This window comes from Sarcophilus harrisii, chromosome 3 (assembly GCF_902635505.1).
Source record: "Sarcophilus harrisii chromosome 3, mSarHar1.11, whole genome shotgun sequence".
In the NCBI taxonomy this organism is placed as follows: domain Eukaryota; kingdom Metazoa; phylum Chordata; class Mammalia; order Dasyuromorphia; family Dasyuridae; genus Sarcophilus; species Sarcophilus harrisii.
In genome coordinates this window covers 208,349,169-208,371,281 of record NC_045428.1, presented here as the reverse complement: position 1 = coordinate 208,371,281, position 22,113 = coordinate 208,349,169, and the positions used below count along the sequence as shown (strand labels likewise).

General features: G+C 35.6%; 2 protein-coding genes across 7 annotated transcripts in view; one reads left to right on the top strand and one right to left on the bottom strand.

The window, feature by feature from the left end:
• The window catches only part of PUDP (pseudouridine 5'-phosphatase), a 143,949-nt gene extending 138,264 nt beyond the window's left edge, over positions 1 to 5,685 (bottom strand). The window contains exon 1 of one of the 3 annotated variants that reach the window (XM_023500351.2): positions 5,488 to 5,685. In XM_023500351.2, coding sequence (XP_023356119.1) covers positions 5,488 to 5,575 — 88 coding nt within the window. In that variant the 5' untranslated portion in view covers positions 5,576 to 5,685. The remainder of the gene's footprint in view (positions 1 to 5,487) is intronic. The other 2 variants (XM_031959030.1, XM_003765596.4) reach the window with 2 other exon arrangements.
• The window catches only part of STS (steroid sulfatase), a 203,592-nt gene continuing 186,896 nt past the window's right edge, over positions 5,418 to 22,113 (top strand). For 2 of the 4 annotated variants that reach the window (XM_031959029.1, XM_023500348.2), the window contains exon 1: positions 5,418 to 5,518. In XM_031959029.1, coding sequence (XP_031814889.1) covers positions 5,505 to 5,518 — 14 coding nt within the window. In that variant the 5' untranslated portion in view covers positions 5,418 to 5,504. Of the gene's footprint in view, positions 5,519 to 5,920; positions 6,515 to 16,729; positions 17,623 to 22,113 lie in introns of those variants that run through there. The other 2 variants (XM_031959025.1, XM_031959026.1) reach the window with 2 other exon arrangements.

The window sequence follows — 22,113 nt, the reverse complement described above, 5'->3', positions numbered from 1 at the left end:
TGTTGGAGAATCAGGAAAGGCCTTATCAAGGCCTGTTTTTATCTCGTTTAGAGATGGGGAGACTTTTCCAAAGACAGCATAATACCAGAGAGACTGAGGCAGAGATTGGTTTTTAAACTTTAATGTGGAGAGTTTAGGTTAGCTGACCAAATGGGATTCTTGTCCAAAGTATTCAGCACAGATAAACTGAGCCAGAGAATTTATATAGGATTTTAGCTAACTAGGGTTTGCAAACAGAATACATAAGCTGAATATACAATCTTATAAGGGAAATAAAGGCAGATATGGGGGTTGATGACATTAGGAGAATTAACAAGCCAAAATTCCAGGAAAGGATCATAACTTAATACTGACAGTATAGAGGTCAAGATAAGAAAGTTGAGGACAGGAGACCACAAGGCCAGGGGCAATACTCAAACAGACAGGGAATTATCCCAGTAGGGATTGAGATAATGCACCTGGAGTTTATGACACAATGGTATGTAAAGGTGATCAGAGTTCCAAGGTTTCCCTTCCTAATGGCAAAGAAAAGGTGGGGATGGATATGATTTTTTTTTTTTTTATTATTCAGGGCTTAACAAGAGGATTACTATGGACAAAAATAAAAAATATAGTAATACCAGAGGTGGTTATGTAATTCTCTCTCTCTCTCTCTCTCTCTCTCTCTCTCTATATATATATATATATACACACACATATGCCAATATGGCATTTTTCTTATATTATTAACATTATCTTAATAGCTGTTATCTTGTTCTCCTCATTGGATCAGAGCTAATTTTTAAAAAGAATGAGAACTCAAGTTGAATTCAGACTTCATAATATCTTAGCTTTTATTATTTGAACATAGATTTAAGCCAAAAAAGGTGAATACCAAAAGCTCAATAAATGCTCTGAGAATCAGGTATATTCTCAACAAACAGGTAGAAGACCTTAAGTAAGGAAAGAGGTATACATTTCCATAAATGTTATTGATCTTTTCTTTAATTGTGCTCATTTTTTACAAGGGAGGTTTTTAGGGTGGGAAGGAAAGAGGATAGTCATTTGAAAGGTACAGAGATCTTAAAATGAACACAAAAAACATTTATTTAAAAATCAGAGTCATTTTGGGGTACAAACTGCTTGAGAGGGTATGATATAACATGATTTTTTTTTTGGGGGGGGGCTCCAATTTGGCAATAGGTCAGTGATTCTAGATCTTCTGGCTTTGGAGTCCGCCTCAGTAAAGTCCCACATCCAATCTGTCAGATTCTGAGAGAGAGTTTCTGGCCTCGGGATAGTCCCACAGATCAAACTCCAAAGACAATAGTAAATAGATCACTCCTCAATTCATTGCTAATTGATAATCTGGTTAGTAGTTAGTAATCAATTCTGGGGAAAATCCGGAGACCCACTTCATTCTATCCATGAGCCTTAGAATTAGCATATCTGTGGTAAAAAGCTGGATAAATGATTCTCCTTTCTTCTGCTTCTCTGCTAATTTATTTTATAAATTCAGCCACCTTTGTAAAGGTGTTAATTACAATAAACTTTGCCCCTTGACTAGGGAAAAAAAAAAAATCAAATTCATCAGAATTACACCTGAAAGTATATACAATAAGCTTTTTTGTGGACTAAACACGAAAAAAAAAAAAAAGAAAAAAAATGTCATCAAAATTTAAGTGTCTAACAGGTTATAATCTAGGTTTTCTCTTTTGTTTATTTGTTTGTAAAAAAAAAAATAAATAAAATTTCAAGCAAAAATTGGTAACCTTTGACAAATATGCCAGAAACCAGCAGGGAAAAATGAGCTTTACAAGTAGCATAAGCTGGGTGGTAAAATGTAAGAGGGGCATGTTGTATAAAAAATCTGAAGGGCATATAGGCAATAGCTTATTTATTTTGGTGGCTCATCTGATGTTTAGATGTAGGACACACGTATGCTGAGGCTGAAAAGCCTGTACTATTGCTGTTCCTTTCTGCCAAGAATCTGTTTTCACCTCAGAGTGCGGAGAGTGTGTCTGGACTACTAGAAAGTTAGAGAATCATTCCCCAGGTCTTTCACAGGCTCTGCCCTCCTCATCAAGAGTCAGATAGGCAAATCCCACTGGATCTAATCATTTAAAGTAGCAACCCAAAGTCCCCTTACTCTAAGCAGTGAATGGAGAGGCATCTGGGGAAAAAAGTTCTCTGAAATGTGATTAAAAGCAGCACAAGGCAAAAATGCCTCTCTGAAAGGCTGCTAAGTAGCACAATGGATAGAATGCCAGACCTGAAGTCAAAAAGACTTATTTGTATATGGCTTCAGATACTTAGTACTTGTGTGATCTTAGGCAAGTTACTTAATTCTGTTGCTTCAGTTTACTCTTTTGTAGAAAGAAATGGCAAATCAAACCAATATCTTTGCCAATACCCAAATGGTGTCACAAAGAACTGTAAAGTTTACTGTTGACAAAAATGAAACAAATATAGATATGCCAGAGGTTATATAACGAAGTATGTCTGTCTGTCTCTCTCTATACACATATATATGTTAATATGGCTTTTTTCTTATATTATTAACATTATATTAATAGATTTTACCTTGTTCTCCTCCTTATAAGATCATAACTAAATAATCTGACACACCAGGATGAAATGGGTTTCCCTTTTTATAAGTGTTCAAGAAATGGCTAGTAGACCACTTTTGTAATAGAGGGGCATGTGGTTCAGATATTGGTTGGGCTTCTGTAATTCTAAGACCCAAAATGTTCCTTCTGTCTCTTAATATTTTTATGGCTTAATGCTTTTTACAAATCTACAAAGTGTCCTTTCTGGATGCAAGAAAAGAAAATAGGATAGCCAGCTTCCACCATTTACAGGTCGCCTTTGGTCTTTAGCTTTTTTTTTTTTTTAAATATGGTTTAGCTAGGAATCATTTTTCTAGTCTAGCAAGAGAAAACATAGTGCTGAATATGTATAATTAATAGTCCAATTGTTTAAGTTCTAAAGATTTCCTATGAAGGATGATTTTCTAATTTATCAGAGTATGTCCATAATATATCAGAAAGAATATAGAATTCAGGAAATCTGAATTTTAATGCAAACTCTGACATTTATTAGTTGATTAGCTATGTGAACCTAGCAGATGCATCTGAACAAGAGATTTGGGCTAAATCACACTCTAGTAGGGGTCCTCAAACTATAGCCCATGGGCCAGATTGGAGGATGTTTATCCCTGTCACCCAGAGCTATGAAGTTTCTTTATTTAAAGACCCACAAAACAAAGTATTTGTTTTTGCCATAGTCTGGCCCTCCAACAGTCTGAGGGACAGTGAACTGGCCCCCTATTTAAAAAGTTTGAGGACCCCTGCTAGAGGCTGCTAAACCTAAAGGAGCAAGAATTATGGAGCTAGAATCAGGAAGACCTGAAATCAAATCCAGCCTCAGATGCTTATTAGCTATGAGAATTTGGGCAAGTGACAAACTCTGTTTGCCTCTATTTTCTGATCTGTAAAATGGAGATAATAATGGCACCTAACTCCCAGAATTTTTGGATAAAGGATAAAATGATATATTTGTAAAAAAAAACAAAAAAAAAACAAAAAAACAAACATACATCTGGACCATATTAGGTAATATATAAATGCCTATCTCTAAGGGGTAGAGAACATGGGATCCAACTACCTCATTTCCCAACTCAAATGAATTCAATAGATGTTTACTAAATATCTACAATGAGGACAGTAGAAAAGTATTGTGGCATAGTGCATAGAGAGCCCAGACTTGAAACCAGGAAGACCTGTCAAGACAAGTCTTGCCTCTTGACATATATAATGGCTGTATGATCCTGTGTAAAATTCCAAGATTCAGTTACTAAGAAAATGTTGATCTGTATTGATAGAGTGGCTCCTTACTTGTAGCTCCCAACAACAGTGAAAACATAGGTTCAGCCCCTATCCCTTTGGGCAAAGTACTCAAGTCAGAGACAGTCCCTGTCCTCAAGAAACTTAAATTTTATTGAGTTATTCTAGAGAAAACAAGATCTAAAGTTTAAATGATATGTTCAGTAGCATAAAGGAAGCAGGCTGCAGGATATGAATTGTCTTCTAAAACAGAGAGCTAGTTGTTCAACATTTACCACTCTTGGGCACAAACTGTAGCAGAACTGGAAACAGCTCTATTTGACTCTGGGGGAGTCACTAGCAGCATGGAATAGCTATGATCAATAGAGTCTTTTTCTGCCACCTTATGATCTCTGACTGGCCCATAGTAAGCAAAGCTTGTTTAATTTAAGAAAATGAGCCATTTTTATTCCTGCAAAAATCTACTGCTTAGCCTTCAGTTCAGCATATGTGGTCACTAGCTTTAAAAAGACAATGGAGACTCTTTTCAGGTATGTGAGAACTATCTAAAAGTTGTCGTAGTTTTAAGAGCTGAAAAGAACTAAGATTTTTAGGACACCTTTTTGGCTTATAACTCTGTTAAGACTACTAAGATGCCCTATATAATTTTACCACATTAAAAGTCACTTTGTAGATAGAATATCAGGCTTAAAATCCGGAAGACCAGCGTTCAAATCTAGCCTCAGACACTTCTAGCTGCGCAATCTGAGCAAGTCATTTAATTTCTTTTCCGGATCTGTATGAGGGGGGTTAACCAAAGCACTTCCTTCCCTGGATTGTTGTGAGGTTCAAAACGGATAATTGTGCAATATTTAGCGCAGTGCCAGGTATATAGCAAGCACTATAGGTTAGCTATTATTATCATTACATAAATGTCAGCTATGATGATGCACGTATAAATGTGGGCTATTCAGTCTCAGTTATTTTCTAGCTATATGACTCTGGATTGGTCATTTAACCTATTTACCTTAGTTTACGCATCTGTAAAATGGGGATACTAGTATCTACCTTCCCAGTGTGGCTATATGAAACAACAACTGCTGATCGATAAGCAAAGTGCCAGGGTATGTGATAGGTGCTCTGCAAATGCTATGGATTGCTATCATTGTTAAATATTCCTCGTATTTGACTGAGTTGACACATAGTAGCCCTAGCCAGGGCAGTTCTGGTGACTGGAAACAAGGTGTACTTTTGGGCTTGGGAGGGGGAGGGGTCCTAAAAATGTCCCCTCGGACAGGACCTTGATGTCATCGAGGAGGGAAGGGGAGTTTGCTTCCTCGACGTTAGGGTTCCCGCTTGGTAACGAACCCGGGGGAACAGCGGGCTAGCCCGGCCACCGAAGGGGTGGAAACGTAGAGGGTCTCCTCCTCCCCAGCCCGTGACAAGTTGCAGTGAGTCCACCCCACCGACAGCTGGATGGGCGCGGAGGAAGGCGGCTGCGCGGGCAGCCCGCGGCTGGGTCCGGGTCCGGGCGGCGGAATTCCCTGACCTGCCTCCACGCGGCCCCCTCCCCGCTCCTGTCTCGGCACCCCTCCCCCTCCAAGGCTGCCAGAGAGGGAAAGAGAAAGAGAGAGAAAGCCCATTGCGCCGCAGCCTTAGCGGGAGACGGCCCGCAGTTACACACCCAGAAGGAGGCCGTCCATGTCAAAGAGCAGGTGGGTGACCGGCTGCAGCAGAGGCGTAGGAGCCAGGCCGGGAGCCTGCGAGGCCATGGTGCCCGGGGCGTCGGTCGGTAGCGAGGCACGGAGAGGCTAAGAAGCTTGAGTTTGTTGCTGAAGGTTGGGGGGAGGGGGAGGAGAAAGTAGGGGGGGAGGGGGGGGGATAGCGAGTGGGGGTTGGGCCCGAGAAACTGTAGGTGGCTCCAGAGGTTCCCTAAACGCGCACGCGCCCTAGGAAGCCCTTGCCGCCTCCCCGCCCCCCACCTCCTCCTTCCTCTGCACCTTGGGGTGGAGGGGGAAGGGAGGGGTTGACTGGATGGGGGAGGGGCTCGGGCGAGCGAGCTAGAAGACCGGCGCGCGTTAACGTGGGTGTGTGCGGTGCCTGTGTTTCCTGCCTAGATCCCGGAGCTACGGAGCATGCTCAGATCGAGCCCCCACGGAGACGTTTTCGCAGCGCTCCATTCATTGCCTCGGCTGGAGCTGCAGGGAGGGGGGGAAGGGCAGAAGAAGAAGATGCTAGGGGTCCTGATGGGAGGCTGAGGAAAGCTACCCGAGGGAAGGTGGGAGGTCACTCGGCGTCAGAACTAGCTCGTGGCTGATGTTATTTGCCTTCTTGGTAGTGTAGTCCTGGGAAGGAGCTGATCTTCGTAAGCGAAAGATCAGATCGCCTAGGGCTACATTCAGGGGGCCACTTCCTTTTTTCTTTTTTTCTTTTTTTTTTCCTTTTTCTTTATTTCCTTTTTTTTTTTTTTTTTTTTTTTTTTTTTTTTTGGCACCCCGCCTGGCTCTCGGCTGTTACTAAAACCAGAAGTGGAGCCTAAAGCTGGAATCATGGTGTGCTCTGCGGCCAACCAGTGGGGCATGGGCATAATCCGGGCTGGTTTGGGTGGCAAGAAGGAAACGTCTGGGTTATTTTAGGTATGATTTATTGAAGACAGATCTGAAGTCTCCCGCACTCTTGTCTTCTGTACCAGGCTTCATCATGAGTGTCAAGTAAGGCTGACATTTTTTTTTTTTTCCATAGTGCATTTTTTAAATAAATGGAATCAAATAAAATCAGAACAGATGATAAAGGGAAGAAAATACACTAATGAAGTGTTTAATGTTAGAGAACTGCAAAATTTCTGTGTTCAGGGGAGATATTTTGTATGTGGTGCCATCTTTTGCTGCAATTAAAAAAAGCCTATTACAACCGCATTACCTTTTAAAGCCCTAATCACATTTCATCCCCTTCACCTTTTTTTAATGTATCATGAAAAGCACAATGTTGGCCTAGCCATAAAATACAGTAATATGCTTGCAGTGTGTTTCTGTTTTGTGTTTTGTGTGTGTTATTTTTTTAAAGTGGGATTTTACATACATACCTGGGTAGTTAATACCAGAGCAGTTTATCATGATTGGATTTTTGTGACATCATTTTTTCAGAGGAGAGCATGCATAAGTGAGAAGAATTTAAATAAAAACTCAAGACAATAGTATGCATGGATAATTCCTTGAAGGAAAGCTTTTTAAAAACAAAGAAAAATGACTCTATCAGAGCAATAAACATTTAAAAAGCAGTAAATGAAAAAAAAAGTGTTGAGATTTATGATGCATGCCATCTAACTGTTCCTGTTTGTCAATAGTGTATTATAAATGACATGGTTGAAAAATATTGTATTATTAAATTATTAAAATGCACATTTTAGGTTTAAGCATACTCAGATTCATAGTGATTTAATTGATGTGGGCCTTCCTTCTAGTGATACAGCTCCCATGTTTACCCATCTTGTTTCACTCCTCCTGTCCATCTCTACCATGTCAACATGCTGAGTGGCTTCCTCACTTTCTTTTGAATGCTCAAGCATATCATTGGAAAACACAGCCTATTTGTCAGTCATTCCTAACTACATGACAAGACCATCTTTTTCTAGTCCTGTATTTATTTAATGACATTTTCTACTTTAGTTTATCTTTGTAATTTTAAAATAATTCTTTTTATCCTTTTCACACCCAACCAAATGTCTTCACTGATGATCTTTATTTTTCAGTTCTTTGGAGATCATGATATTCCATGCCTATAACATCCTAAAAGATTCTGAATTAAAAATCTTCCTGAAACCATAAAACATTCCTATAGAGGTCAGGTAATGTTTTCCATGGCAACAGTATTTAACAGGTAAAAGCCATATCCTTCTAAAGAACAGAGAATAACCAGAACTAAAATTTTAAACCACAGTTGTAGCTTGAGTGCTATTGTTTGCTCAGATTGTGATTACATATATGGAAAGGAAAACAGATTGATTTACTGTAGCTTTTTTCTACCAGATCCTTAATATCATTTCAAGGACCACTAGGAACAGCGCAGATGTATTGCAGTAAAGTGGCATTCTTGATAGTGCCAGAAGACACGTGGATTATCCCTTGCCTCTGTATTGTTGTATCTTCATTTTGATGAGTAGCACTTGGGGAAGGAGCAAAAAGTTCATAGTATTTTAAGAATATAATGGGAGTTAAGAATGATAACTTGAAATGATAAGGTCTCCATGCCAATTGCATTTGAAATGAATGAGAATCATAGGATCAGAAGAAATTTTAGAAATATTCCTCAAATCCTATGACCTTCAACCTTACTCTTATCACTATCCCACCTCAATAGTGTGATCATACCTAGTCTTTAACAGCCAAAACTGTTGGAACATCCAAGATCCTAAATCCTGAATTTCCTGACTAAGATACAGTCAATATCCTTCTGGCTTTTAAATTCCTTTCCTCATTCCTAATGGGCAGGCTCTTTGTCCTTGGTGGGGTCTTTACCTTCTCTATCCAGTCCAATTTTCTTCATGTATTATCTTTGTTCTGAATTTATTCTTCCCTTTGCAATCTTGACCATGTTAACTATACTTTCTTTATCCCTAAATCCTTTCCCCCACAGAATTACAGAAGCAAAGATTGTTAAACAGAAATTGAGGGAAATGAAGTGGCTTGCTGAAAGCTATTTAATGTAGAGCCAGAGCCAGAGTAAGAGACCCCAAACTGCCCGAAGATAGACACTGGAGAGATGAGATACTTTTAGTTTGTCATCCTACTATTACAGAATCAGTAATCCTTGATGACTGTTTTTATTCATTCCTCTTTAGTTACTCAAACATCCACCTTTTCTATTCTTCTTCCCAAGATACAGAATGCTTCCAGAGGAAGTTCTAAAATATTTGGATAGGTCCACTACTAGTTCATGTTTTCTAACAGCTACTAGACACACAATGAAAATTGATTCCCTATCTTTTAAATTCAGGTGTCCCTCAAAACTCTCCTTTCTCAGAACCCCTAACTGCATCTCTTAACACATTTTCTTTCATTGAATTACCAAGCTTTCTAGTTTATTGGGGGGAGAGGGAAATTAAAATTATATATCATGACATCCCTCAAAACTCCTCTTGTACACTTCAAAACTTCTTGAGGTTCTCCCTCATCATTTCCTTTGCCCCAGCCTTAGAGCATGAGATGACCTTCTTACACACCAAGATGAAACCCTGCAATTGTCTTTCTAAATCTGTTACCTCGGTTTCCTTCAGGTCCATATGGCATTTCACACATGATCCATACCTACTTCCTGCAAAAAAGATCTTCAATCTTTGCCTCTCTGCTAGTCCTTTTTCTGCCAACAGTCATGTTCAGATCTCTAGTTTCAAAACAAAAATAAACAATGGATAATAAAAAACAAATGAACAGAAACAAAGAAAAAAAACTTTTGTTCTCATGTCCTTTTAAGCTAGTTCCTCATTAGAATGGAAATTCTTTATAAACAGACATTATGACATTCGTGGTTTTTGTATCTTCAATGTCTGCTATATAGGAGGCTCCTAATGTTTATTGTTTTACAAGGTTGTGGAAGATCCTGTAAAATGATATAACTAACATCTATAATTATTCACTTCATTGCTAAACTTTTAGAAAAAGCAATCTACACTAATGTTTTCCACTTATTGTTAAACTCGGTAATTTGACTTCATACTCTTCTAGCTTATTTTGGGGGGCAAGAGGGTGAGGATGAACCTGGGAAGGAGTTATAAGGGTCTATAGAGAGAAGCAGGAAAAATCAGTAACCCTAATCTAAGGGGAGAAGAGCAAATCCAGAAGAAAAGATGTGGTAAGTAGTGTCACAGACTGCAGAGAGACATCAGGGTCATAGGTGTTGAATTAGAAGAATCCTTAGAGGACATTTAGTCAAATGCTCTCATTTTACACATGCAGAAAATAAATGTTCAGAGAAATTCAATTTTTCCTTCCTTAAAGTAACCAATGATGTTTTAATTGTCAATTCAAAGACCTTTTCCCTTTAGTCTTTATCTTTGATTTGTGATACAGAGAAAAAAACACTAAATATAAACAGAAGTAGGTATTGAGTTTGAAGTTTAGCTCTTTCTTTATATTTTTGTGTCATGGAGCATTTGATTTAATCTGTAAAAATACAGTATTGGACTAAATGTCTTCTAAGACTCTTCCATCTCAAAATCTGATCTTGTGGTTTCTCTGAAGTCTATTCCACTCTTTCTTACCTCTTCTTTTTTGCTTGTATAGTATATAAAAAGTATTCTCTTTATACTGTTTTTCCTTGGATACTGAACTTTTCTATATATCACAGGATTATGAAGATAAATTAAGAAAATGTTGCATAAATGTGAATCTTTATGTCCTATATATGCATCTTGCTTTTCTTATACTTGTGTTATTGTCCCATCCCATAGAATCTACACCGACTTTACCTATCCATCTTTTAAAACACAGCTCAAAGCCTGTTTTCTTTGTGAAGACCTCCTGACACAGATTTCTCTTCCTCTGAAATTCTATGGCTTATAGCTTTATTACTCACGTGGAACTTATACACAACTATATAGTCTTTGTCGTCTGTTTAGATCTATTGTATTTTAGATAATTGACTCGTCAATTACTTTAGATACCCACAACCCTGGTTCAGACTGGCATCCTCACATCAAAGTAATTGGCACATCTAATACACCTCAGAAATAATCAACCCTTTACTTCCCGCAGGCATTTTCCCTTAGTCCAGAGGTTGTATGATATAGTGGGAAAAATCTGGAATCAAAAATTTGTGTTCAAATCCTGCCAGTGACACTCAGCACATGTGCGACTATGGTCCCTTATCCTTCTTAAGCATAGTTTCCTCATCTGTTAAAAAAAAAAAAAGGTTTGGGTAGATGGGCTCTGAGGTCCATTCTAACTGTACTATGGTCTTACAGACTTCACAATGTTAGAAGCTTACAGTGAGTCCTCTTAGAAGTCTATAAACATTAACAACTATTAGAACTTTTCAGACCGAGGACACCACAAGATGACATGATTCTTTGACCACTGAGTACCTGAACTATTCAATGAACGTGGGTCTATGTGGAGCAGCTCATTTGATGAAGAAGCATTTCAGTTCCCAATTAATAACCTTCTTCCTTGCTGGATAAAAATTCTTAGAGGCAGATTTAGTGAGGGGAGCTCACTAAATGAACACTGGGTCTTTTTTTGTTTCTAAATTAATGCAGCTGAGAGTTTTTGATAGAAGTTAGGTGGTCTGATTCCTGACCCTGATAGTAAAAAAGCTTTCTTTTTCTTCTTCCTTCTTATTCATCCACCCTTCCCTTTCCTTTTTTTCCCTTTTCTTTTCTCAATCTTTGTCTCTTTTTTCTCTACTCTCTTTCTATTCTTTTTTTCTCTCTTCATCTGTTTTTTCATCTCTTTCTATTCCCTCTACCTTCCTCTTGTCTCTCTCCTTAGCACTCTGAAAAAAAAAAAAAAAAAAAAAAAAAACTCCCACAGAAATTCATCAGGCATGAAGTGTTTTCAGTATCAGCTTGATACAAATGTTTTATCTACATTCCATATTCACTATTTCTGCTGTCCATCTATTCTCCAGTACACACGGTATCCTTGGTGGGTTGTTCATAAATCTTACAATACACAGTGTTCTTTTTAATTGATTGCCTTTTCATCAGAAAGACCTTGGAACTGTGTGCAATCCATTACTGGAGCTTTATGGTATTCTGGTAAGTACTCAAATAGTTATTCGTCTAAGATCTAAAAGTTATTAATAGTTGATTGGCTTAATTTGATTCTGCATTTCATTATAATAATCATATGTAATGCCATTTAATCATTGCCCTATGTTCTTTAGGATTTTTCACTGTTTGAACAGGCTAAAAATAAATATGAAAATGATTTTACAAAAGAATTTTTATGATTCAAATTTAATTTTTAAAAAGTCTAAACAAAACAAATAAAGATACCATGTCATTTGCTGATATATTTTGCTATTATCTAAATTTTGACTTTATAATGGCACCATAGTAGACATGCTGATTTGGAAACTTAGATTCAAATGAAGCCTATTATTCTTGAGACATATATTGAGTATTATTTAAGGGATACTACTAATCAGTAAAACAATGGATTAAATTCTATAGGGTCTAAATGACTTAAATAACTTGAAAGGTATTTTTGTAGCTCTAAATCTATGATATTATGATTTATTCTAGGCCCCAGTTGTCTGCAGAGTTTTTCTAAAACATTAACTTTACCTCCTGGGAGAGTCTGATTATAACTTTTAGATGAGTAGATTTGTGATTTATTAACCTTGTATCTTATGAGGAAAAAAAGTCAAGAGTAATGAAGATTTTAATAGATAAAAGATCAAGATATATCATTTTTTTCAAATCATTTAATTTCAAGACTCTTAAGATTCCACATCATGTGCTGGAAAAATCATGGGAGCAGCAGTTAAAAGATCTGAGGTTTTCATTCCAACTTATACAACTACTGACTTTGGGCAATCACTTAACTCCTGTAGGCATCAGTTTCCTCATCTATGAAATGAAGGCTATGATTTGAATAGTCTCTAATATCCTCTTTAATTTTGAAATCTTAGGGAGGTAAATAGACTATTAAAGCACTGTCAGAAAACTATAATCTTGTGACCTCAAAATTACTTCAGCCCTGAGAAAGTGCTTAAAACTCCCACAACTGAAAATGTAAAAATTATCAGATTATTCATTATTAATATTCATTTATATCTAGATGCTTTAACATTTGCTGAAAGAAAAGTTTGCATCAAGCATTCATTAAGCATTATTTGCCTATTGTGTGCCAGATAGGCATTGTGATAAAAGACATTCAAGGAAAAAAAAAAGTCTGCCCTCTGGGAACTTGCTTTTCCTTATATATTACATTTTTACATTAAATTTACAATGCAGTATTTCATTTAATCTTAATGTTTTTGTGGGTCCCATTATATTTATTCCCTCTGAAAATGTAGATGTCAATGCATCCTGTATAGTTTCTGTCCATGTTTTCATTTGAGTACTTCATAGAGGAACTTTACCACCAGGGTAAAAGGTTTTGTTTCCTTTAGGTTTTTTTTTTTTTTTTTTCTCCATTTCCCCTTGTATGGCACCATCACTTTTCCCTTCCTTATGTTACCTTACTTGAAGGCCCCATTTCTTTCTTTTATTTTCAATTGCACATATCCTAAATAATATATTTTATAAATTTATTACGCCAAAGTAATTAGAACATATAATAGTTTATGCCTCCTGTGTTTCTCTTTTTTTTTTTACCCTTTGGTTCACCCTCAGCTATGATTCTTCAAGGTGATGAGTTTAGTGAACCATAGTCATATAATATCCCCAGATAAATTTTTTTATTTAAAACATGCTGTAGTTGTATTGCATGGATGGGGGTACATGTGTTGTATGTAATAAAGCAATTTGGGATTATTGAAAGTTCTGCAGTTTCCTAATTCTGAGATGCTTTTAATAGGCAAATAAGCTGACTTGAGAATGTTATAATAAGTTAAGTATAATTAGTAATCTAAAAAAATACACAAAATCGCTTTTCTTTGTCTTTAAAGAGTATATTGATATTGAAAATATACTTTTTCATTATAACTATTTATAATGACTTACAATTATAAAACATATATCATACCTCACATGCGTACGTCTACTTAAAAACTAATTTGTAGTCAAAGGTATTAATCAACATCCATGGTCAATTCCCTGTTATAGTATATAATACCATATTTTTTTTCAAAATCAGTTTAATGATTTTTTAAATTTTTTTAATGTTAAAGGTATCAAATTATTAATTAATGTATTTTTTATACTTCAAGGCAAGGTAGGTAAAAAGTGGTAGATTTGAGATCTGTACCCGAGCTCTTAGACTCCAAATTGTGTGGTCTTTCTACTTCACCATGCTACCTTCCAATGAGATGTGATTTAGTGGGAGGAGAGAGAGAGAGACAGAGAGATAAAAGAGAGCTCTAGTCTCAGAACCATAAATACATAGGATCGGGGTGTTAGAGATGGAAGAGAATTTATATAAAGCTAACAAAGATTAGGAAACATACATAGAGGGATTAAGTGACTTGCTCAGGGTTCCATGGGCAGTAATTATGGCAGATTTTAAAGCCAATTCTTTTTTATTCCTACCCACTATCTAGTGCAATCTCTCATTGAAGTTCTACCTCCAATGTTTGCTGGCTTTGTGCCCCTGTTCATTGCTTCTCTTACTGTTCTATGTACTTCTCTTAAGTCTTTAAATTGTAGAAAAAGTTCCTATTTGCATTGGTAGAAAGATTTTTCTCTTCCAAGACTTCCTAGCACCAATGAAATGATAGGCCTAGTCCCCATTTCCCTATTTCCTACTCATTAAAGCTATAACTTCAATCATATATACATATATGTATGCAAAAACATACATGTATATATGCATACATATATAATGTTATGTATTCTATGTGTATTATATATTCTGTTATATACAATTATTCACATATAATTAAATACAACACAATTGTTCTAACTCCAAAAAATTTCTTTAAAAAAGATTTGAACTCTAATTCCTAACATTACCTCTTATCTCTAGTAGCTTAAGCCTAAACTATTCAAATCATTGAATACTGTTATGATATGGTAGATAAAGCTTAGCAATAAATTATTACCCCCAAAAATTATATAAAGAAACCAGGTATTATATTGTATATATATGTGCCTGTGTGTCTACAGACATTCAAAACACACATACACACATTTATTCAGCTGGGGCTGAAAAAAATAACTCCTATTCTCAAAGAGCACACATTTTACTATAAGTAAATAGCAAATTTGTAAATAACAATACAAAATATATACCAATAAATACAAAATAATTTCAGAAGGGATTAGAAGCCATTATTAGTACCTAGGGAGAATCAGAAAAGGCCTCCAGTAGGAGGTGAAATATGAACTGAACTTTGAAAGAAGCTAGGAATTCTAAGAGCAGAAGTGAAGAGGACGTACAGTACATTCCAAGGATGGATGACAATCTGTACAAAGGCTTGGACACTGGAGATGAAATATGTGTTTGAGAAATAGCAAATATGTCAATTTGGCAAGATTGTATAAAATGTCAAGAGTAATATGCCATACATTGGGAAACATTATAATATGGCATTATATACACATATGCAATGTGTATATATTCACATATATAATCAAAATATAAAACAATTGTTCTAACTCCAAAAAGTTCCTTTAAAAAAGATTTAAACTCCAATTTCTAGCATAGCTAGCCAAATTTGAGTTATATGAAAATCCTTAAATACCAAACTAAGGAATTTGTATTTTATCCTTGAAGTAATAGGAATTAATTGGAGCTTTCTTAGCAGGATAATGACATGGTCAGACCTGTGCTTTAAGGGGATCATTGTAGCTTTGTGGATCATAAATTGGAAGAGGAAGGAGTTGAAGTAGGAAGACCAATTAAGTGGCTACTGCAGTAGAATAGGAAAGAGAGATCATGAACTGAACTAGAATGCTAGTCCTGTGAAGATAAAAGAAGACAAATTGTGAAAATGTTAAGGAACTTTAAGATTTAGCAAGGAGAAAAGATTAACTTCAGAGGCAGTAAACCTGGGTGACTAGAAATAAGTTGCAAAGGAAAAAGTAAGGACATAAGTGCTGTTTTTGATATGTTGAGTAAAAAGTAAATTTTGCTGATGATAAAGTGTCACAAAAGCATAACAATTGAAAATGACAAATTAAAATGTCTATTCCTTATTTCAGCCAATAACTTTTAAGTTTTCTCTTACATTTCACCTTTTTATCTTTAAAACAGCACAATAGTCTTATTTATTTATTTTTTACCTATTCTTCATTTGAATGCATTTGCTTCAGTATGTTTACAGTTACATAAACTGCCATATAAAATAATGGTTTTTTGGATAATTTTTTAAATATCTTGATTTAAACCGTGTTTCAGTGCTGAAGGGTTCCAGGTAGTTGGGTTAGCAACTCAAATTCAATATTTAAATTGAAGTAAGAAATGAAGATTCTGTGTGTGGTCAAAGATCCCAATTTAAAATTCTTTTATAGTTGTATTAGGTCTCTCTGAATGGATTATGATTTACTGCATGCCTAATGCTAAATTTACATTTTTAAAAAGCTAAGCAGTGTTATATTTTAGCTTCCTTCAAAGCTTAGTTGAAATAATCACCCTCCTATAGAAAGCCAGACCCAATTATTAGTGCTTCCTCTCAAAATTACTATAGAGTTTATATTTAATTTAATTTGTATATACTATCCTTTTTTCCCTTTTCATCCTCCCCCCCAAAAAAAATAATTATCAATTCCTTCAGGGCAAACACTCTCTGGTTTTTATCTTTTTATCTCTAATGCCTGGAACATATTAGATGCCTAATAAATGCTTGTTGAATAAATTAATGCTAAAGGAATCCTGAAAATTATCGTTGAGACTCAGATCTTATTATGATTTATCTCTTCCAACACTATAAGTCTCTGATATTTATTCTGATGTTCTGATACAGGTACTCCCTTCATCCAGACATCTCTCTAAAACTTAATTTGGTTGATGAAATGGTGGCATTGGTAAAATATGACCATGTAGTCAACTAAGTAATGATTTTATTTATTTATCTGTCTATTCATCCATCCATCCATTTATTTATTTAGTATACACATGGGTAATTTTTCCAACATTTATAAGTAATGATTCTTATCATACATAATGATCCTTAGACAACAGATAAAAAAGATCCTATCTTATCCTATCCTATCTTTTTATCCTATCCTATCAGTTACTAGATCTTTTGTCATTTATCTATACAAACAAAAATCTAAAAAGGAAACTTTTCTTTCCAATTTCATTCTATTTTTTTTAAACCACTGTATTTCTTAGATATAGATTTATATATCATCTCATTCATAATAAACCACCCTTCACACTTAATGGTTCCCTTGAAGGAGGTGTATCCTAAGTATGTTAATCATTCTAAACACTTGGTGTTGACAAACAAAATGAATTCCTTTAGGCCTTTTGTGGGTGGCAATTACACATAGGTAATCAACAGGTACAGAAGACCTATTGGTACAACTCTTAAAAAAGGTAACAAGAACATGAACCTTCACAGTTGATTTTTAGATTCCTACTCTCTCCTTTATCCACTAATATGTAATCATATTTATTTTAGTTGAAAGTTAAATAAAAATGTAAATATGCCAATGAGCTGATTAGCTCTATTTCTTATAGTATTCATGTTCTTCATAAACACTATAGATATTAGTTTGTCATGTAGAATAAATGCTAAATAAATTGAATTCATATAGAATAAATGCTAAATAAACAAATTGAATGCTTTAAGAAGGAAAACCTGATTTATATGATTTTAGTTCTCCACAATGTAATACAGTTTCAAGTTACATATTCAGATATGCAATCTCAGCTATGTATGCTATTACTCTTTTAGGCAATACAGATTCCCTCTGATTTATATCTGAAACATGTGGAGAATGGGGGAAGACCAAATGGAAAAATATATTCAGTTAAATAACTTTTTTATGATAGATTCTCCAATTATAAGGTGATTACTTTATTGCTAATGATGACTCCATTATAGCTTCCTAGGCTACCAAATGATCATTCATAACAAGGTAAGATTTTGGCTAGGGTGTTGTCAGGTATAATTATGTTTGTAAAGCTCCTCAAGATCCTTAGACAAAGGTACATAGGTGTCTGTGGATCTTAGGGAGACACATTGCCTGAAAGTCTCCTTAGAAGTGGTGAGTTTGATCTGTTTCTGTATTGCTATATTATATGGATATGAACTGTGACATAGAAATGTCTTTTAGAAATATTTATTTACTTACTAAATTCTATTGAGGTAGAAGTTTTCTACTTTTTTTTTTTTCATTTAAATGTTCTTTATTGTTATTTTTATAAACTTACCAATCAAAAAATCTAAATATTTCAGGAAATAAAGAACAAAAAAAGATTGCAACTGAAATCATGAACTACTGTTACCTAGTTTGGATTTTTTTTTAATGTATAATTTACTCTTTAGAAGCAATTAATTTACTTACAAGCAGATTTATAGTATTTGTGTTGGTCTTCGTTTCTTATTTTCTGTATACTTTAAATGTCTTATTTATGCTTTTCTCTTTTTAGTCTTTATCACTATTTAGTCCTTAGTTTCCCCCTTTTTTGGGGGGGGTTAATTCTAATTAACTGCTTAGTTATTAATCATTACCTACTAATAATGCTGTTAATCATTACCTACCACCAAATTTCTCATATTATAAATTGGATTCCAAATTTACAACATGCTTTCCATAAAGGAGTTTTTTTGAGAAGGTAGAACAACTAAGGGCTTAGGTGTTTTAATTCTAGTATTTTACTCAAACTATCAATGAAAAGAGCTATATACAATAGTGATAGATTCATTTTCATTTGCAATTAAAAAGAAATTATTGGACTTTGTAGTGAGGTGGGAATAGGGACTTGGAAAAAAAAGGGAGAATGAATGAATTAGAAGGAAAGGAGAAAAGAAGAACATGCATTACCTGTATTTAAACTGAAAATAAAATACACTCAATTTAAACTACTAAAATTGATTGTATGTGAATATGGTACAATCCAACCAAATAGTATGTTTCCTTTCAGTTTGGTGAGGTGACGTAGCAATACTGAGTTCTCCCCATTTTGCAATTATTTATCATAACAGTATCAAACATTCAACAAAGAAAAAGTTTCTACTACAACTCTCATTACGAGTTCTATTTTTTGTTAGAATTTGTTATATTCCTTTAATTTCAAATTTCCTGTTCCTTAAATTAAAAATACTATCAAGTTTAGATCCAAGAATATGAAAACAAAACAATAGCAACAACAAAAATCAGCTAATTGAGTAATATAGAAACCTGTTTTTGGGGGGATGCCAGTTGCTTATTTAAACCTGCATGTAGCATAATCTCTTATGGTAGAACTTTAATGAATGTTTATTGATTGCTTATTTGTCTTCTTGAGAAGGGCATTTTATTTGTTATATTGTTTATTGTTTTATTTGTAAGTATGTTTAAAAATAAGGATTTTATATGTGTATACACTATAAATGTTTATGTAGCTATAATATATTGCATATAGTATATATGTTTGCATATAGTATAAGTAGCACATTCATTATATATATCTGTCTTCATTTTCTTTTGAGAACCTGATAGTTTATTGTTCTGTTATTTAAGATTCTTTGTGTTTTCCATAGTTTAAACTATAATTTACAAAAATGCTAAAAGCTGGGAGGGTCTATCTTTTTGGTGTGGAAAATGTTTCTGCTGTCAGGAGAGATGTTTTTATTCATGATTAAAAATAAATTATACACACACTCACACATAACCCTCACCCCCTAACATTTTCTAGAATTTATTTTACCCATCATTTCCAGAAATAATAGAATCTCTCTGCTTTTTTCAGCAATATAATAGTTGCCCTTTACCTTTTAGGTAATTCCACTGAATTGTAGCTATATCTTTTGAGTCCTTGTGATCTACAGTCATAAACTAAGATAGTCCCTTTTTCCTGCTTCCTGTGCTGTTTGCAGTGCTATCTACATATAGGAGCAGATCATCTCTGATATGGCTATCACTTTGAAATTCTGAAATTTTTAAGATTCCCATTAAGTTGAAAGAAGTATATTCATTCCCTAGTACAGTATTTTACCATAAGCTCTTCTTACCCCATCAAATACTAAATAATGCTTATTAAAATATGCCTAACTTCAGTATTTAACACTAATGGTCTACACTAAAAAACTGCAGCACTTGAATAAGCTTTCTAAGGCCAACGCATAACAAACGAAGCAGTCAGGGCAGAAAGATCTACAAAAAAAAACAAGTAAAAACTGGTTATATTTACATTACAAGACAAGAAGCCCTAATAATTTGAATGAAGGTGTTTTGGTAGGGTGAGAGTTGGGGGAGTTGAAGAAGATAATATGATGAAATCTGTTCTGGTACTTCTGTTTCTTTGATATAAGTAGCAGTAAAAAAAAAAAAAGATCATACTTTAATAAATTGTGGATGTTTGGGGAAAACTTCTTAGACAATCTACTTAATTTGAAACCAAACCAGTTCAAATTAGTAGTCAAGCAGAAGGCTACTCCATGAGCTTATTGTTATTTTTTGAGCTTTGTCAAGAATCCAACTTCAGCATTCCTTTCCCCTCTAAGTGAGAGCTAGGACACCCAATCATGCTATGCTGCAAATATTCCAGCAACTGTAATCTTCAATTCTCCCCTCGGGTCTGGAACTGAAAGTGATGTGGTTCAAGGACCAAAATGATGTAGACACCAGATGGTGGCAGGTACCAAAAGTTGGGGTTCAATCACGTGAAGAATTCACAATGGCCATTTGACAAAAGAGATTTATTTAGGGAAGAGGTTACAGACAAAAATAAAGGGATACAATCAACAACAGAAATGGTAAATATGAAATAGAATGTGGGAGAGCATATGAAAGACAAGTTCCTCAGTGGAACTCATAATTACCCAGTAGAAAGGGAGCAGCACCCCATGAGGTTGGGACATGTCCTTAGCTGGCAGGCTATATCCTGAAAGAGACTTAGCATCCTAAAAGAGTTAAGTTAGCTGTAGGCAGAAGTGGGGTTGGGAAACGAGGAGTTGAGAAATAGCACGTGGCATGGGGGAGGTATAAGGAGAAAGACACCACAAGGCAGAGTGCCCTGGTGGACTGACCCAAAGAAGGACAGCAATCATAGGATGGCCCATCAGTAGATTTTATAGGGAAAATTTAACCTCAGGGACCTGACTGGAATTTCTGATAGGGCATGGCAATGTAAGACTGCTCTAACTGTACAAAAGATAGGTCTCAAGGATTTGACATACTGGGATTTCAGATTGGAGGACCTCCCCAGAGGGTGGGACCATGGAATTAAACTGATCTCTATCAGTGCCGCCTTCTGCCTGCTTGCTTCAGGGATCAATTTTTTAGTTTCTCTTTGTCCAACACACCATTCAAGACCTCTTCAAAACCAGGAAGTTAGCTCTCCTGTAAATCCCCTCAGCCAGCAACATCTCTACTATATTCCCTGGGTATGTGCTAGTTCCTTCTCACCAATAGGCACAGCCTAGGCCTATGTCTGGTCAAACTGCTGTGCCTGGAGTCCCAACAAGCAGAGAGTCCTTCAATGTTCCCTCCTCGGATGTCTGACCTCCTACATTTTAGGTAAGATAAGAATTCCCGAGACTGAGGCTGCCTCCCAACCCTGCTGTTTGTTGTTTCTCTGGAGATGTTTGCAATTCATTGAGGCCAGACTTCTGTCCCTGTGTCTTTACACTGGCCTTCTTCCATTGCTCCAGGACCACTACTGTACAAACTCTTGTTTGTTTTTGCCACTGTACCTTTCAAGTGCTGTTCTGTCTTGTTTGGGCAAGAAATCTAAAGAATGGAATGTCCCACCATCTCTCTCTCTCTCTCTCTCTCTGTCTCTGTCTCTGTCTCTCTCTCTTTCACACACACACACACACACACTTTTAATGCTGATCTTTCCACAGCCACTTCCTCCCAAAACAAAATGTTTAAAATATTCAGTTCTGACTAGAATTTTTAAAAGCTCTTTTGCTTGACTCTTTCAATGTGCTTCTTTAGATTCTAAAAAAAGCAGTAACTTCTTTCTGTGTCAGAATTTGCAATTGAGTTTCCTCTGATTGGTTAATGTGTTTCTTTCTGGCTGCCTCTTTATCTCCTATCTGCATTAAATCGAATAGTTGCTAAATCCTCTCCAGTTTCTCTCTCCCTTATCTGAGAAACTCTAAAATGACTCTGTCTACATTTTTACCTGCCATATAGGTCCTACTGTTGACGTCCAGAAGGGCTCCCAAAAGGTTGGGATTGCAGACCAGAGTTGCAGGTTGTCTAAAAAGAATTTGCTGGTTTGAACCCATCTCCAAGTGAAGGAGCAAAGTTTATTATAATTGTAACGCCAGTTGAAGCAGGCTAAGTTCCAAAAAGAATTTAACATAGAACCAAGAGAAAGGAGATAGATTTATAGGACAGATTTAGATCAGAGCTTCATGTTACTTATTTGCTCATTTTATGGCTTTCAGGTAGGTTTGAGAGGTGGTCTATTCACTATTGTCTTAGGAACTTGGTTATCATTGACCAACAGATTATCTGTCTGTCAGTCAGTAATGTTTGTAGGACTATTCTAAGGCCAGAAGACTTTAGAATCATTGACATTGTCAGAACAATAGCACTCTA